Here is a 17,600-nt window from a genome sequence, read left to right as displayed (position 1 = left end):
GTTCTATAGACATGAGAGAACAGAGTTTTCTTATGGTCTTACCGTTCACATCATAGTTGCAGCTTATTCCAGACATTGTACAGGAGCTGTGAAGCAGAAAGAAATGGAGGGACTCAGCATGTGTCAATATGATACCATCCAATAAAACTGTAATGTCATGAATTTCTTTACAATGCATAACAGAGTAATAATTAGTAAATCTTAAATTAGACTCTACAGATGATTTTCATTTGGCAGCACTTGCTTTTGAAAAAGATGAAAAAAATATCATATTGTATGATAAATGCAGATTTTTATTAAACTGGGAAAACAGATGTTGACTGACTGACTCATCTGTTGTTGATTTATGAAGCTACATACACAAAGTACAACAAACTACTGCCAATTTATTCTTTTTTTTATGGAGTCTTTCAAGGGACATAGAAATAAGTATTAAACCAGCAGTGACACCAGCATGGCTCCATAAATATCATAAAATGTTTAAGAAAAAACTTAGGGGATTCACAAATTTTGTTTATGAATTACCCCTACTAAGGTTTTTCCAACAATGAACGCACCCAAGGAAATGGTCAATGTAAAGTGTGCTTGAGGTTTCGATGTGTTAAGAATTTGTTCACTTTCAGATTTACATCATGTACTCTGGGAGTGACTCAACAACAAGATTTCTATTTATAGACACAGTTTAAATATGTTTTCCTTATATTTCCCAATAAATTTGCAATGTCTGAAATTTCACTAGAAAAAAGTATTTTGCATCATTTAACAAGCAGAGCATCAATCCAATAGACAAAGGCTTTGTATGAAACCCACCAGTTGTAACAATTTGCAGATGGAGTCTTTTCGCCAAGGCCATAATGGTTGCCTTCGTCGTCGTAGCAGCCACACTGGTTCCAAGGAACACACTTCATGGTGTCTTCATCAAAGTAGGGCTTGGTAGAAGGACAATTTGGATAGCAGCCTGCAAAACCATCATAGCATTTTGAGTAACCTGAGCTGAAATACAGATATAGCAGTTTCTGTCCTTACAGCATTTTACAGAATCAGTGCTTATTTTTTTTCCTCCGCTCCAACCCCCTTTTTATTTTTCAGAAAACTAGATTATTTTAGATACAGCTAACTGCCTCATACACAATACATCAGTGTGGAAGGGAGGTGGATGATGTTCAAGCCAAGATTGCATTATCCTCACATTGTCTCACAATAGCATTTAGGTAGAATACATATAGAGTAAAGTAACATATTGTGCATTCTGAGAAATATGGCTAAAACTGAAGCTGGGTGAAAAAATAAAAACTATTAAATCAGTAAAATAAGTAAAAACTAAAAAAGCATGTTGACTAACATTACCTTGAATGCACAATTGCAAAGATAGGTTTAAAAATGTTTAAATGTGTTTGCACTCTTGAACTTATCATATGCATGTTTTGTATTGACGAATCCCATTTCACATGTGCATATACTCAAGAGATTTGAATGGGAAAAACAAACTCTTTTTCAAAACAGACACAATGGAGTTGGCCTTTATTTGTATACACAAACTGGGTCTGCTAGTAGTTACTGAAGCTGGTGCTGTTTTTGGCCACTGTACCTTCCAGGGAAGTGACGAGGTTAGAGCACTTTCCTGATGGATTCCGACATGTCTTCATGCAATCAGCTCCACACGGTTTGTAGTGCCATTCGCAGCCATCGGGATTGTTATAGTAGTCACAGAAAATTGCTGCAAGAAACAAGACATGATCTAACTTTTTGAATATTATTTTTCGTGTTTCAAGTTGATTTTGATTTTGTATTTAATGTGTCATTTTTACAATACATTTTTATCAAGTGACAATTTCCTGCAGAGCTATCCTCTTGTAACTAATTACTGTCTAGTTTTTCAGTGGCTTTTCTTGCCCAACATGGTGCCCAAAAGGTCACTGAATGTGATGATTGTGAGGTTGAGGTTGTGCTTTGTAAAATCAGATGGTTATGCACTGCATGAGCACTACACATGTTTACCTCTCACCTGGTAGTAACAGAGCAGATATACTGTATTGTCGTTGAGGGTTTTTTAACTGTGATGCTCATGTGCTGTTTAGCAGCAGAACACAGTTTAATGATATTTATATGGCACTACATTTTAATGTCAACATTTATAACAAAAAATTGAACTATGGCCAGTTGACAAATGCAAAAGTTTTTATGCTTTGCTAAACAATACAACAATAATATGAATCATTTATATGAAGTTTTTAACAATTTACACTGCTGAGAAAAGCTAACAAAACTCACGGCAGATTGTTGGAGTTCTCCATCTTACGCAGGCTCCAGCTTCATTACAGGCTTTGGCATAGGCAGCCACAGCTGTGCAGAAACACTCACAATCCCCACCCGTGTCACAAGCACACGAGTCTCTCACACAAGAATCAAAGTATGGACCAGGGTCAACCTTAAACACATAGTTACGCATTTGTTAATGGATTAAAGAAAATTAGATAACCTCCTGGTAGTTCAACAGTTAAGTTATTAAATTAAACAGTGTATATACATTCTATTACACAGTACAAGTACATTGTAGCGTTGACACCAGCACTGACTCACTGCATTTACATGCTCATTGCAAATTAAATTCTAATTGGATTTACCACCTAAGATGGACTGGACCCGGTACAAAGACTTAAAGCAATTTTCTGATAAGTCTAAACCCGACTGGGATAAACTGGTGACCTATTCAAGGTGTACCCTGGCTCTCACCCAATGATCTTCTCTTTGAATGTTCCAATTGCATTACTAAACTAAAAAACCTGATGTATACACTGCAGGCTGCCAAAATGAGCTCAGATAGAGTAACAGTAGACTTTTTCCTTTCTACATGAGTTTCAACCAGTAAAGCGCTTATTTAGCACGCTGAGTTGATACTGTCATATTTTCAGAAATGAAAATATTGTAAATGTTGAATGTGCGAATATACTCTATTCACATTTATTTGTTTGCTATTGCCATAGTTACCTGTGTATGACACTCTTTGAAGGTGACGCTGGTGATGATGCTGCACTGTTTCTGGGACCAGGCTGCCCGGTATGGGTTGGAGGAACAGGGGTCACTAACCAGCACGGCGTTGGGACAACTGCTGGAAACCTTCCAACTGTTCCCAAAAAGTAGAACATCGGCTACCGTTTCGTGGGAGCGTGTGGTGAAGTCATTCTTACTGTTGCCATCGTTATTTCCACACAGGCCGCAGACTTTACCCTGAGGCAGAGGAATGCAATGACACTTGTACATGTTTGTGGTCATGAAAATAAGTATAGGTGATAAATGATTGGCCCCAGCAGGATTTGCATTGTTTTTGGGTTATTACAGTCAGAGATCAACCGATGAGCAGAGGCCTTTCTGAAAAACTTATTTATCAATGAGATTCCCAAACTTTTCCACAAATTCTCCATAAGGTTTTGATGGTGTAATATGTAAAATTATCTTTACTTTACAATTACTGTGGGGTTGAAAACTAAACTTGTTATACTTGTAAATGCTCTGTATTTCAACCCAGCATCAGCTTGATTGCTCTTATTGGGAATGCAAAGCAAATACAAAGGTATCTGCTTTTGCAAATAAGCTCCCTGCAGGACCTTGTATGTTTCAGTTGGTTCAGGGAAATTAGACTCACCGATTATAAGCTGCTGTCAGTCAGTCATTCTCCCCTGACAGCCATTGGGTTTTGTTCTTTTTGGTTCCATGTTAGTATATTGCTTTATTAGTTTGATTTGTTCACCTTTGTGTTTTAGTTGGCTTTCGATATCTAAACCTATAACGTATGAGCATTCTGAATTTGAACTTTGATTGGTTTTTAACATTCAATCTGAATTACATTATTTATGGGTTGAAATTGTGTTACTTCTGCTCACAACTGCGTACCTGGTATTTTTGGCTGAGCTTAATGAGCAGACTCGTCTTTGTATCCCACATGAGCACAACTCCTGGCTTCAATGTCAGCACCAAGTAGACGCCCATCTTTTGCAGCTGAGTGGGGAACACCTGGACGCTGCCCTTTATCACCAGCAAGCCTCCATCTTTAAGCTGGAACTCATTGTCCTGTAGGTATCAACAACAAATAGGCAACAATTACAATTACAATTACATTGAATGATCATTAGACTGAAGTCATTTTAAGACAATATGTAAATACTGTATTTCAAGTACTTTGATCTATTTCACCGTAAAGGAAATAATCTTAATTTTGTAAGAAATATATATACATTTATAAGGAGCATTTAACACGCTCATAGTTGAGATGACTTTTATTTCACTGAAAATGCTAAACATCTATGCTGATTGTTTACACTCACACTTGCCAGTATCAGACCTGCAACCTTTTGGCGAGGATGATGTAAATGAAGTAAGAAATGTCAAAAACTTCATCATCCTCATTATGAAAATGTTTATGTTTGAGTTTGATGATATGATTTAGAGTTTGGATGTGTTGTTTACCTCAAGGAAGATCTTGATGGTCTTGGAGCAGGTAGTTCCTGTGGTTCCACAGGGAACATTCTCTGTGATTATTCTGAAGGTTCCGCTGTTCTGAGCACTGCCGCAAAAATCCTGAGGAAGGACAGAGGGACACAAAATGCTCAGTGTAAACCTTCCTCAGCCTAGCTCTATGTTCTCATCTTCCTCAGTGTGATGAAGAGGGAGGTGCTGAGCAGCCACTGTACCTGCAGGAGTGTGTATTCACACTGTCCGTTGAAGTCAAACCTCTTCTCGTCAAATGTAACATAGTGACCGTCTCCATAGATTACACAAGTGCCATCACAGACGTTGGTGGTACAGACAAACTTCCTGTTTCTGCAATAGCTACACACACATACATATTACAAACACTTTGAAATACATAAAGCTGTCTTGGTTAAGTTCGCTGTCTTGGATACATTTTCTTTTTTTAACATACATCGGGGAATGTTGGCATTTTAATCCTTGTTCAACAGATGTATGATTGCTTCATATTCTCTAGTCGTTTGTGGGACTGCTGCTGTTATTTTATGCTCATTGCCTTTATTTAAATATAATATGTAACATATGTATGTTTTAATCTCTCCTTTAAGTTTTGTACTTTATCTTTCAATTCTTAAATTATAAATTATAATCCCAAAAATACTTTTGATACTGAAGTAAAATTTCCATCAGCAGCTTTTCAAAGCTTGACTTTTACCCAAGTATTTTTTCATTTGGGTGAATTTCATGAGATATCACTACTTTTACTTTACTTCAAGGTACTTTTCCACCACTGGTGCATATCTACCCTGTATCTGTGTACATAATGTGTGAGGCACGTGTGTACAAACCAGGTGTTGCAGTCTGCAATGAGCGTCTGTTCAGGCTGGTACACTTTCCCGTTGTGTATACACGGACAGCTGGACTCCTCGATGCATCCTCCTTTGCCGTCTGACACCAAGCTGGAGGGACACATGCAGCCTGATGTGCAACCTGTGCTGATCTGCATCCCAGGAAAACAGAAGCAGAAAAGAACAAATGAGCTAGATTCCGGGTCTGTCCGTGTGTGCCACTACAGCATATTATGTGTGTGTGTGTGTGTGTGTGTGTGTGTGTGTGTGTGTGTGTGTGTGTGTGTGTGTGTGTGTGTTTGTGTGTGTGTGTGTGTGTGTGTGTGTGGTTTTCTGTATTTACACAAGTCATATCCAGGGTGTTGCAGCTTTTCTGACACTCCGCACCCTTGGTTCCAGGCTGAGCGCTGGAGCAGTTAAAGTACACCATGGGAAGCTTGCACACAAGGGTCACTGAGCAAAACAAAACCCAAGGCAGATGTGTTAACTTTACATGCCACAAAAAGGCTGTATTCTCTCAAGAAAAGAATTATGAATGTAAAACAAATCAGGATAGAAAAGTGGTGAAGCTGCTCTAATTTAGCTCTAGAATGTTCTTGCTGAGGTTCTAAAGGTAGATACTGAACTGACATTTTCAAACACAACATACAGCTAGCCAGACTTCTTACTCAAAATGCCAATTCGTATTATTTTGCATCTTCATTACTGATGCAATGGATAATAACAACCAGGACGTACAAAACAATCCCCAATAGTTCATTCCTCACTTAAGCACTGTCTGTCTCAGCTACTTTGGTGGCCTTTGCAATGAGGACTATTAAAATTAGAAATCATGAGACAGACTGAGAGTTGAAAAACACAACAGGAGTGCGTGCATATCAAGAATGAATGTGTAGAATGTGTACCTGTATGTTGGGTCCCTGAGCAGCTGAGGGTTCCATGTCTGCAGATGCTATAAAAGCATGAATGAGAAATCATGATTAATCCTTGTCCCTCTTATCAGCTGAGAATATTCCTTATCTTTCAAATGTATGAAAGTAACCTAGTTTCATGTAGACGTGTAAGCGTGTTTAGTGGTACCCTGGCTCGTCAACACGCATTTACATCCCGATGCAGTCTGCATTGTCATGATTTTCAGGAGATTTAAGGTATTTGGTGTTCGCTCACAGGTCTGTTGGCCATTGAATGAATTAATATGAAGTTAGTTTTATGGATTCCCAAATATAACTTTTTTCTGCTATTTGATGATGCTTACTGAACTAAGCTCACACAAAGAAGCTTTTCAAGGTTTTTCTCATGTGCCATTTTCTCTTTGTTGAAATCGGGGACATATGGTTTTTGTAATGTTATGTGTCTGTGCATGGGGGCTCATGGATCTTATTTATATACAGAAAAGCCAAAAGCCATTTATATACAGTAAAATCAATATCACACAGTATTTACCATGAAGAGTCGTCTCGGCTTATGGTCTGTCCACTGGGAATGATTGTGTCCCCCTCGTAGCAGGGACAGCTCGCGCTGAGCACGCATTTACCCTCCTCGTTCATGTAGGTTCCCTCAGCACAACCACAGCCATCCACGCTGGTGGAGGTGACCCGACACGAATAATCTGTCTGGCCGAGTGAGCGACAGGTTCGACCGCAGAAGCTCATTTTGTACGCGTACACCGTGGCAGACGGACATGTGGCGCTGAATTTGCCTGAGACACAAAAAGGTCTATGAAGCATGTATATCTGCATAATCTGAGCAAACTACAACTACAAACGTTATTTGTCTGTTGATAATCTGTGGCTATTTTTGGGATCAAATCATGTTGTTGTAAATTTTCCCCCATACCTCCATTGTCATTCAAAGTCTAAACTAAACTGAGTTTGGATAAAAGTCAGTCACCCAGCGAAACTTCTTATCAGTTGATAGGTTATTGATATGAGGCCGGATGCTGTCGTGATCCGTGTCACTCACCACAGATGGTGTCTCTCCAGCCAGTGATGTGGATGCCCACAGCTGAGCATGCGAAGATGTAGGAGGAGACTGCAGCACACATGCACGCCTCGCTTTTCTCACAGTTGCAACTGTCATACATGCAGTTCTGTGAAGGAGACAGTGTGAGCGTGTGGACACGGACAGAGCGGACATGCGTATCACTGCACGACTGTCATCCACACACTTACCTCTTTGTACACAGTGGGGCTGATGACAGAGTGGCAGGCCGCAAACACTCCGGTGGGATCTGATATTCTTGAGCACCAGTACTTGGCGTAGCTCTCTGAGAAACAGAAACACGTGTTGTTAGGACATTTTAGGGGCAATGATGCAAAGTTGTAGTTGCTGAGCCTTTATTTTGTTTAATGACATTCTAAAAATGTGCTAATTGATAGCTCACATAACTGTGAGCTGGTGGTGACCAAGTGGTAACATTTTCCGGTAGTTGTTTCTGGTAGTTGTAGCCTTGCATTGTGCCCATGTGTATTGGTCATTTTCTGATTTCTGTGTTCAATCTGTGCTTTGTTTGGGTTTTTCAACAAAATTGTAAGACCTTGCTTAATACCAAGAGAAGTTACACCTTTTTTTTTTATTGGAAGACTTCATGCTGTTAGCTAACTGACTAGCATTGTGGTAAGTCATTTCGAGGGAGGGACACATCTCCTGGGGTGGCAGTGCCTGAGTCTGCAGAATGACTTGGCTGGTAGCAGAAGGGTCTCCGGTTTGAGTCTCAGGAAGGACCAAGATAAAAACAGAAGATGGGCTGGTGGTTGGAGGAACTCCTGGGCACTGCTGAGGTGCCCTTGAGCAAGGCACCTAACCACCTAACCCCCCCAAATTGCACCTAACCCCCCCAAATTGCTCCCCCTCACTCGGCATCTTTCCACAATTTGCTGTATACAGACCTCGTTTGCATGGGGGTGTTGCATTTTTGTGTTTCTGTCTGTGTACAACAACAATGTGCATACAACTGAGTGAGGAAAAGAATTTCCCCTTGGGGATCAATAAAAAGTTCTGAGAAATTGTCTTTCTTTTTGAATAATTTGCTTGTGTATTATTTGTGTTGTACAATGGTTTGATACATCGTGGTTTGCTACACCATACTTATAGAGGATAGCCACCAGTACCTTTGCTGATGCCCTGCGAGCAGGGGTGTCCATACACTGGTTTGATATCGGGGCAGCTGGGCCTGGTCTTCCATGAGTTTGCATAGGCCGTAGCTGTACCTTCCACCAGCCCACTCCTGACCTTGAAGTCGTCCGTCACAATGTTGTTGAAGTTCCCGCACAAGCCTGTCGGGATGAAGTGTGACACAATAACACAAAGAACAAATCCAACACGACTGAAGATTTGCAAACCAACATATTTGTGATATGTTGATTTGATTTATTTATTTATGATTTGAATTTAAAGATATCCTGCAGTGGTCTTATACCTCCTAACTACATTGCTGATGTTTTTCTGTAAGTTGCAAACAGAGCCAAGATAGAAGTTATGCTAGCCACAATAAAAGGTAAATATATCTTGTAGATTCCCTGTTCTATGCTATGAAAGACAAATCATTTTTTGGGGGGGAGCATTTTTCCTTACAATGACATAAAACATGCGAGACGTACCACTCGTGGTTCCTTTGAGTAAGGGGTGAGCCGTGATGAAAACCTGCATTAATGGAGACAACTGGACCATCACTTGTATGCCAACCTTGGTGTCGATGAGGACATAGAAGGAGGACGGATTGAAGGCTCTGATGTCCTCTGCACCATAATAAAGAAGAAGAAGAAAACAAAAGTGAGCTGGATTTTCAGTCTGGATTCTTTTCTGCTTGCTAAGAGGCCGAAATCGAACCAGGAACCTCCAAGACGACCATGCTGAGTCATGCAGCCTGTGCATGTGCGTGTGCGTGTGTGTGTGTGTGTGTGTGTTTGTGTGTGTGCGTGAGCGCGTGCGCGTGCGTGCGTGCGTGCGTGCGTGCATGCGTGCGTGCGTGCGTGCGTGCGTGCGTGCGTGCGTGCGTGCGTGCGTGCGCGTGTGTGTGTATGGTCACTCACGTGTGAAAAGTGGAAGCTGGCACAATATGTTGTTCAAGAAGATCTGTCCCGTTGACTGGATTTTGACTATCTGTAGAGGGAGGACAGCACACCATTTAGACGATAACAAACATTGCTTTAGAGGTAATTCCTAGGGTTTAAATTTAAGATTAAACTAGGGTTTAAACTTTAAACCCTAGAAATTTCTGACTGAATCCGCTGCTTAATGAATGAGTAATGACTGTGGATCTCAATGCAGAGGGTACTGAGCAATGACTCCCTGGTCTCTTGGTACAAAGCCCTGCACAGTATGTATGCTGACAGAACTAATAAACCCAGGCTGAGTTGCACAATATTTATTACTTCTATATACTTGTAGGTCCATTGTAAATCCAGCTACAAAAAAAGTTACTTTGTACTCAAATACAAACATAATGACAGTACAGTATAGAACAGTATTTTATAGAGCGAATATTTCACCCCTACCCACCAATGTGACTGCTGACAAAATGAATATAATATATGTAATATATGTTTGAGTGGTTGTATATGTGCAATGCTTACCACAGCCTGTCCGTATAGAGCCAGAGTGACACCTCTGAGGCAGGTCTTGCTGGCAGACAGACCGCACTTCACCAGGTCCACCAGCACGGTGTATGCTGAGCCTTTATCATTCTGCAATGCAGATGCAGATGCTGAAACCTTAATTCATGCCTTTGTCACCTCCAGGCTGGACTACTGTAATGTTCTCTTCTCAGGTTTGAACTCCTCTGCCCTTAAGAAACTGCAGCTTGTTCAAAACACTGCAGCAAGACTTCTAACGAGAACCAGGAGATTTGACCATATTACACCGGTTCTAGCGTCGCTACACTGGCTTCCCGTCAGTGCCAGGGCTGACTTCAAGGTACTGCTTCTTACTTACAAAATACTGCATAACTTAACCCCTGTGTATTTGTCTAACCTTCTCTCCAGGTACACTCCCGCCCAACCTTTGAGAGCCCAGCAAGCAGGCCTGCTTGTTATTCCAAAGATCCAGACGAAAACCTTTGGTAGTAGAGCGTTTTCGTATCGCGCTCCTTTGCTCTGGAACGCACTTCCTGCACTCGTTGAAGAGGCAGGCTCTCTAGAAGCTTTCAAATCCCGCTTGAAAACGCACCTGTTTTCAGCAAACTTTGATAACTGCTAAATGGGCAGGTGGCACAGTCTCCTACCTGCAGGAAAGTGATTAGCTAACCCAGGTTAAAATCAGGGCCCAGTTAGACTTAGTACACTCTGGTTAGTGACAGTGTCAGTGTAGTAAGAGGATGGGGCACATTAGCTGATCTTCTCTCTCGATTCTTTTCACCTTACTCCCTATGTCTCCTGATGTCTACTGATCACCCCTCTGGCTCTGGGCCCCACACCCTTGAGTGTGGGGTCCACGGGCCAGCTGTTTTTCAGCTCCATGGCTGTTTCAGTGACAGACGGCCGCATCCATGGACGGACGCATTTATCATTTATCATTTTTTTTTTTTTTCCTTATTTATCAAGGTTTTCTTGGGAGTTTTTCCTCGTCTTCCTTGAGAGCTTTGGGCTGGGTGGGGAATTGTCCTAATGTTGTGGGTCTGTAAAGCCCTTTGAGACATTGTATGTGATATTGGGCTATACAAATAAACTTGACTTGACTTGACTTACAATGCAAAACAAGACACAACTGTCGGGGAAGGACAGAAGTTGTGTGTGCAGAGGACACACAAAAAGGACAGAAGGAAGTTGATGCATCTCTGCTCACATTCTGTTTTGCTTGCAAACTGCTGATGTACAGATAATGCTTTATTATATGATGGCTGCTATCGGACAACCGTTCTGTATTGCCACTCTATTGTGACCTGGTTATGAACGCCTCTCTCCTTCTGAAACTGCTCACAGGGCTGTGAGAACCAGAACATCAGGATATGCATCAAACAAAAAACATCAAATGACTGACAAACCTTAATTAGACTGGAGGGAACTGATTCAAGCTGGTTTCCTTGGCCTGAACTCACAAGTTGATTTTATACACTCACTTACATCGTATTTGCACTGGTGCACGTGCATGTGGTACAACTGTACTGTTGTCAGCGCAGTATTGATGCACTGGATTGAAACAGCAGCAGCAGATATCGGAAACATTTTTGCCAAATGCCTTGTCTTTGTTTTGTTTCCTTTTGGCATTGTTTGATATTTTTGTCAGCTTCTGTAAGAATTTCTGTTTCTAGAATGGCATCCTTTTAGTGGAGTCATGTTCTTCCACTAGCCATGGTACGGATGTGCTGCCATAGTGGCAGTGTGGTGAGGTTGATGTGGTGTACCTGAGCCATGACGTAGGAGCAGTCCCCGTGGAAGGTGTAGACCTTCCCATCAAAGGTGTTGACGTGGGATCCTCCCTCCACGGAGCAACGTCCTGGACAGTTCTTCTCTGTGCAGGCCCACTGGCCACTTTTACACACACTGTCAAAGGCAAGCACACACACACAGTTACAACCTGTGTACATGCGCATCCACTTAACATTGACCAAAAGGTGGCACCAAATGCATTCTCTATGAACAATGAAAATGTATTTTACACCTCATATTAAAGCCCATCATTTAAATTGGTAAATTGGTAAATACTGACCTCTGACTGAAAACTATAACCTTATCTACGGAAGTTAGAATTGCTTGTGTGTAATTGGGAGGGAAGTGCTGGGTGTGCTGAGATAAGTGAGTTGAACTAAGACATGTCCTCTCTTTTCTAAGATGCCAAGAGGCGTACACACGTCATGCTTGGAAGTCTTGTATTAAAAGTTAAAACAAAACTCATCTGCCTCTTCTGCCACACGCGCACGCACTTATCATATTATCCCTGTCCTCAATCAACTGCTTTGGCTCCATGTCCAAGCAGGTTTCAATTACAAATTCCCTCAATCCCCACAACTTTGAAGTGCTGTACTGGACTGTTCATTGTACATTTAGCAGACGCTTTTATCCAAAGCGACAATACATTTGAGGTTTTGATACAAAACAAGCAAAGATCCTTAAGAGGGAAAAGCCTGGAGGAGGTATAGATTTATTTAGTTTTAAGTTGGAATCCATTCAAATGCTGTTTAATAAGAGTTGAAATCACATTTGTGACAAAAGATGTCCTGTTACACTGTAGTTACACTGAAACTTTGTCTTTTGCAAAATAGTTTGTATCAATTTATGTTCCTTTACGTGTATTCCAGAGCATGATTCTGTCATCTGTATTAATGCCCCAAATACCTTGTGTTTTTGCTACCAAGGATTTGAGATCTATTGAGTAAAATGAGTACAAAATAAAAGGTTAAAAATACTCTTTGAATTTCACGCTGTTCGAATTTTACTGTGTCTATTATAGTGCTTTGGGTGTGAGAAATAAGAATAACAATGACAATACATTGTTATTATCATTCAGGAATGTGTAAGAAGCTGTGAAATTCTGATCTTACCAGGATCTACAGTCGCTAGTGTAGGACTCGTCTGGCTTGTACCCTTTGTTGTTGTGCATGCAGGCGCACTCTGTTTGTGCAATACAGCCAGTGTTGCTGACATCATCAAGGATGGTTCCTGAGGAGGGGAGAAAGCATCAGTCCTGACAGACCTACTACTTCTACTTTTAAACAAGACAGCAAGAGTTTCACATACAGTACCTTTACAGGCACGTTAAAACACAACAAGTGTGACATGAAATTTCAAGTTTGAATGATCATTCTAAATTTCAGGTCAAAACAATCAATCAAATGCATTTTGCTCGCATGTACCAGCAGGGCAGCTGCATCCTTCCAGGCAATGGCTGTCACACGTCTGACTAGCCTGAGGGTTGGAGCAGGTATCAGGACAGGAAGTGCTGCACTCCCTGAACTCCATGTTGTCAGGACAAGTCATACCTGTGGAGAAACACTTTAATAGCTCTTATGTCCATGGAACAAAATACAAGCCAGCAAAATACATCTGTACCATAGCAATACAACAGCCAAACTAGAAACAGAAGCCACTACTGACTGACAATATATCCACTTAAATTATAAAATAGAAGGCACATAAATTAAGCGGTGTGATGAGCTTACGACAGAAAGATGGGCTCCGCCATTGTTTGGGCGTGCCGCCTGCATGGATGCACTGTCTGGAGTATTCAGAGATGGTTTTGCAAAGGAGGATGAAGGCTTTGTCTTGCGATGTAGCGTTGCACATGTCGGTCATGCAGGCTTGAATGAAGGACTCCACATCCAGACGGTCTTTGCAGTCATCGAAGTAAGCACCAGTGAACCTTTGACTGCAGGCAAACCGAGACTAACAAATAAATAAAAACAGTTGATCTGTCAAGTTTCTTTTTGCCAGAAAATGTATCTCAATATCTCAAGGAAACGTTGCAAATTGTGTTAAGTCTCCCTTTAAGGGTGGTCAATCCACTGAAACAGCCTTCTTGTCCGTAGTGGAAACGTTGCTATCAGTGAAGGCTGCCGGCCAATTCAAACTCAGTTCTCATACTGCTTGAATAGGTCAAGCTCTCATCATTGTCATGCTGATTGAATTACTCAAGCAGCATGAGAACTGTGGAATGGCCAGCATGAGAATTGAGGATTAGGATTCTGCCTTTGACACAGTCAACCATCAAATCCTCCTCTCCACACTCTCTGAGCTTGTCCTCTCAGGATTGTCTGTCAGCTTGTTTGATTCCTATCACTCAGGGAGAGTACCTCATCGTTACAGGTGTTTTGAGCAAATGACGCAGGTTCATCGCAGACTTCTGTCGGTTCATCCACCTTACAGCTCTCAGCGTAATCCTCTATGCTCAATTCCTGGCCTGAAACACAAGAAGCATACAACAATCTTACCAGGTTCTTAAGTATCACTGCAGGCTGAAATTTAAACTATGGCAGTCCTTTCTAAAACTTGCAACCCTCTTCTGCCATTTTGAAATAAACCCCCCTAAAAACCACAATAACACAAATCAGGGCTGTAAAAACAAGCCCAAGCCCACCTGCTTTCCTTTATTATTATTTGTGTCAAACAAGAATGAACACAATGCTTGTCCGACTGGCACTGCAGTAGTAAATCTAAGAACAGGATTACAAACTTACCGTTTTCAAGGAAATCATTGTCCACACCATCAAAGTTGCCACAGAGTCCACAGGTGTGCTTATGGTATTTGTCATCAATTTCAACCTGTCAAGAATTGAATTATTGGTCAAATACCCCAATCAAATTAATATTTTAAAGGCTGTCTTTTCTGTCCTAATATGGACTGTTGACTATTATGTAGAATAAAAATAAAAAGGACACGACAACAGCATTATTCCCAAAATGACATCAGGACGTTCAAGGAAGGTTAATTCTCAGACACCTGGACTTGGTTGTCCCTTCCTTGGATACCATGACCTCGATGACTGAGAATCTTCACAGACACATTAGGATGTTGTCATGTTTAAGAGCAGTCAACCTAAATGTGTTCACACAACTTCCCCTATTACCCTGATATCAATCTGCAAGCATATAATCATGTCCATCTTCTTGAAGTGCAGCATTCAGCAGCCTGTTAACTCATTACAGTGTGTTCGCTTTGTGCTTTTCATGCTTGTTTTTTGTCTAACACTTTTTGCCTATTCCTCTAAACTGTTAACTAAAGAACTTGCCAAGTGACTCACTCTGACTACGCAGTGGATCTGGTATAATATTTGTCATATTTGAATGTTTAAATATATCAAGACTCAGCGTCTTTGTACACATATAACAGTGCACACGTGCAAACAGAGTTACCCAGCTAGTGTACATACTTTCAGGTGATGTTGAGTCATGATGAACTGTGTTGTGAAAGCACACTTCAACAGCCTCTGAATTTGGAGAGAAGAATTAATGCGTGTACATGTAAGTGTGTGATTCATACATCAAGGGAGTCGTCCCCGTTCCAGACCAGACTGATTCCAAGCTTCGTCTCCACAGTGATACTGGACGTAGTCCCTCTGATAGTCACACCGTACCTGACAAAGGGCAGGGGCACCCTACAGTAAGAAAAACACACAAGCAGAGTGAAATGAGACAATAAGAACAAATTAAATTATGAACAATTGTACAATTACTACAGTGATGAGGACCTGGTGGACTGGTGGACCTTGGTAGAGGTTTGTGCTCTAATGAGTGCCTTAATAGCTTCTTTTACTTCTGCATGTTTAAAAGAAACTTAAAACATGATGGAAGAACACAGCTTTGACCCACAATTCTATAGATGTAAAATCGTGTTACATTAATTAGCAAATGACATTCCTACAAACCTAATCTCAGAGTCACCTTGAGTGTTCAACTTCCAGTCAAGTTAATTAATATAGAACAAAATAAATTCACCTGTACTCACATAGAGTAGAGTGAAATTTGATTGACTTTAGCACCAATCGACATATGTTTACTTTATTGAGTCTAAGGCTGCCTTACCAGACAAATTTTCTGTGCTGTGCCAAATATACAAATCCTAACCATTATATGATCTGAGAATATGCGAGGAGCACTCAACACACACACTATTCATGTTAAGTGTGAAATTGTAAATGTTACCCGGCATATGGTTTCAAGCTCAATCATGTGTAATCGATATAATCAAGATCCATAATGATTGAAAAATGAAAAATTTCTTGCACATCTTGGCCTCATAATGCTGTTAGTTGTATGCATCTATCACTATTTGGTACTTCACAGTGATTCTACATCCTTGTTCAGATCCTTGTCAAGATAACACCTGCTGGGAGGTCAAAATCTGGATCTGGATCGCTGTTAAAATTGAAAGTGTTGTTCCTTGGAAGCATGCTAAACCTGCCCACCAAGTTTCATGAAAATCAGTTCATAACTTTTCAGGTAATCCTGCAGACAAACAAACAAGCCAATCAACAACAATGTAAACATAACCTCTTTGTCAGTCAACATAGTGACTCATAATTACTTCCTCTTTTGGTTATGCATATAATTCAAAGTCGTAAATATATTTGCCGCATCTCTGAATATGATGTACACTAGGCTAGTGCTCTGCCAGTGTTTGTGCCTTGATAATACACTGAAAGTTGCCAATTATTCAGAGGCTGAAAGGTATCAGATAAAATGAGCTGGAGCAGCCTTCGGCTCTCTTGTCTCTTCTACTAAACAAAGTGGTGAAGCTTGAGTATATTGGGGACGAAATATGCGAGTGGAAGCACATATCAGAATGCAGTTTCGTAACTTGATCAAGGTTTCAGGGCCCATTTCAGCAACAAAATAGTAGCTCCTGAACTTTCCTTTCAGGTAGCGGTAAGGTAAGGTAAAGTAAGTTACAATATGCTAAGTTAAAGTAAAGTTGATTTATGGAGCACCTTTCAAGAGTAAACGTCACAAAGTGCTTCGCAGGTAATGTTGTTGCCTGACGTGATGTCTGGGATTAAGCTGTTCCAAAGCTCCAAAAGGAGAAAAAAGTCTGATCAGAAGACCTGAGAGTTCTGTGGGTGAATATGGGGCCAAATATAGGCAGGACCCTGATTTTTGAGAGCATTATAACAGAAATAGAAAATCTTGAAATCTAGCCAGGACAGGGTAGATGTTTGTTCTGTGGTTAGTGCTGCTGAGCAGCCTGGCCACAGCATTTTGAACCAGCTGTGTTTTTTTCAGAGCTGAGATTGACCTGAGGCAGGGCAATTATGAATCCCAGTATGCCAAGCGAGATGAAACGAAAGAGCCCCATTATGGCTTGAGGAACATCATTTACATAAATTGACTCAAAGGGCTTTACAGGCCCTAAAGGCCCCTCAGGCTGACAACCAACAGAGAGACAGAAGAAAGAAATATTTCATGAAATCTGTGAAACAGATACACGGGACGGAGTTTGAAACAAAAAACACCATCTCTGCCCTAGTTGATATTTTACAGCAGTGTTAAGTGGGTTTTGTTTTGAGTGGACTAAGGTCCTTTGAAGTTAACCTACTCCTTGCCGTCGACAGTCACAGTCTCTTTAGTGATCGCCAGCCTCACTCCCTCCAGCTTCATGGTGATGTCGATGATGGTGGGAGCTTCATTGACTATCTTGCGTCTCATCTGGAAGTTGAAGTTCTCATAGCCTGCATTACACTGTGATAGCATCACGTGGTTGCAGGTGGAGGGCAGATCAAAGAACTGCCCATCAAATGTCTTCCAGTGGTTTTTTCCCCAAGTCGTGCATACTCGGCCAATATGCGATGTGTTAGCTAGAACAACAACATGAACATTAGTACAGAAAAGCCAAGATGTACTACAGCGACTGTATATG

At 41.0% G+C, this 17,600-nt stretch overlaps 1 protein-coding gene across 1 annotated transcript in view; it reads right to left on the bottom strand.

The window, feature by feature from the left end:
* LOC143004769 (mucin-2-like) overlaps window positions 1-17,600 on the bottom strand; it is a 34,690-nt gene that overhangs the window by 16,491 nt on the left and 599 nt on the right. Inside the window, exons 3-28 of the mRNA XM_076155910.1 lie at window positions 17,280-17,538; window positions 15,228-15,342; window positions 14,425-14,509; window positions 14,041-14,147; window positions 13,411-13,633; window positions 13,105-13,230; window positions 12,793-12,910; window positions 11,656-11,794; window positions 9,890-10,000; window positions 9,347-9,416; window positions 8,915-9,052; window positions 8,426-8,590; window positions 7,487-7,581; window positions 7,278-7,404; window positions 6,759-7,014; window positions 6,221-6,267; window positions 5,659-5,768; window positions 5,316-5,467; window positions 4,689-4,827; window positions 4,465-4,575; window positions 3,892-4,068; window positions 2,989-3,228; window positions 2,272-2,428; window positions 1,589-1,717; window positions 811-958; window positions 43-86 (exon numbers count right to left, since the gene is read on the bottom strand). Of these exons, the coding sequence (XP_076012025.1) occupies window positions 43-86; window positions 811-958; window positions 1,589-1,717; window positions 2,272-2,428; window positions 2,989-3,228; window positions 3,892-4,068; window positions 4,465-4,575; window positions 4,689-4,827; window positions 5,316-5,467; window positions 5,659-5,768; window positions 6,221-6,267; window positions 6,759-7,014; window positions 7,278-7,404; window positions 7,487-7,581; window positions 8,426-8,590; window positions 8,915-9,052; window positions 9,347-9,416; window positions 9,890-10,000; window positions 11,656-11,794; window positions 12,793-12,910; window positions 13,105-13,230; window positions 13,411-13,633; window positions 14,041-14,147; window positions 14,425-14,509; window positions 15,228-15,342; window positions 17,280-17,538 (3,588 nt within the window). The remainder of the gene's footprint in view (window positions 1-42; window positions 87-810; window positions 959-1,588; window positions 1,718-2,271; window positions 2,429-2,988; window positions 3,229-3,891; window positions 4,069-4,464; window positions 4,576-4,688; window positions 4,828-5,315; window positions 5,468-5,658; window positions 5,769-6,220; window positions 6,268-6,758; window positions 7,015-7,277; window positions 7,405-7,486; window positions 7,582-8,425; window positions 8,591-8,914; window positions 9,053-9,346; window positions 9,417-9,889; window positions 10,001-11,655; window positions 11,795-12,792; window positions 12,911-13,104; window positions 13,231-13,410; window positions 13,634-14,040; window positions 14,148-14,424; window positions 14,510-15,227; window positions 15,343-17,279; window positions 17,539-17,600) is intronic.

Source organism: Genypterus blacodes, unplaced genomic scaffold, assembly GCF_046128005.1.
Source record: "Genypterus blacodes isolate CSIRO-AG114 ecotype Tasmania unplaced genomic scaffold, CSIRO-AGI_Gbla_v1 ptg000067l_1, whole genome shotgun sequence".
NCBI lineage: Eukaryota > Metazoa > Chordata > Actinopteri > Ophidiiformes > Ophidiidae > Genypterus > Genypterus blacodes.
Note: the sequence above shows the minus strand (reverse complement) of the source record. Positions and strands in the feature narration are given on the sequence as shown.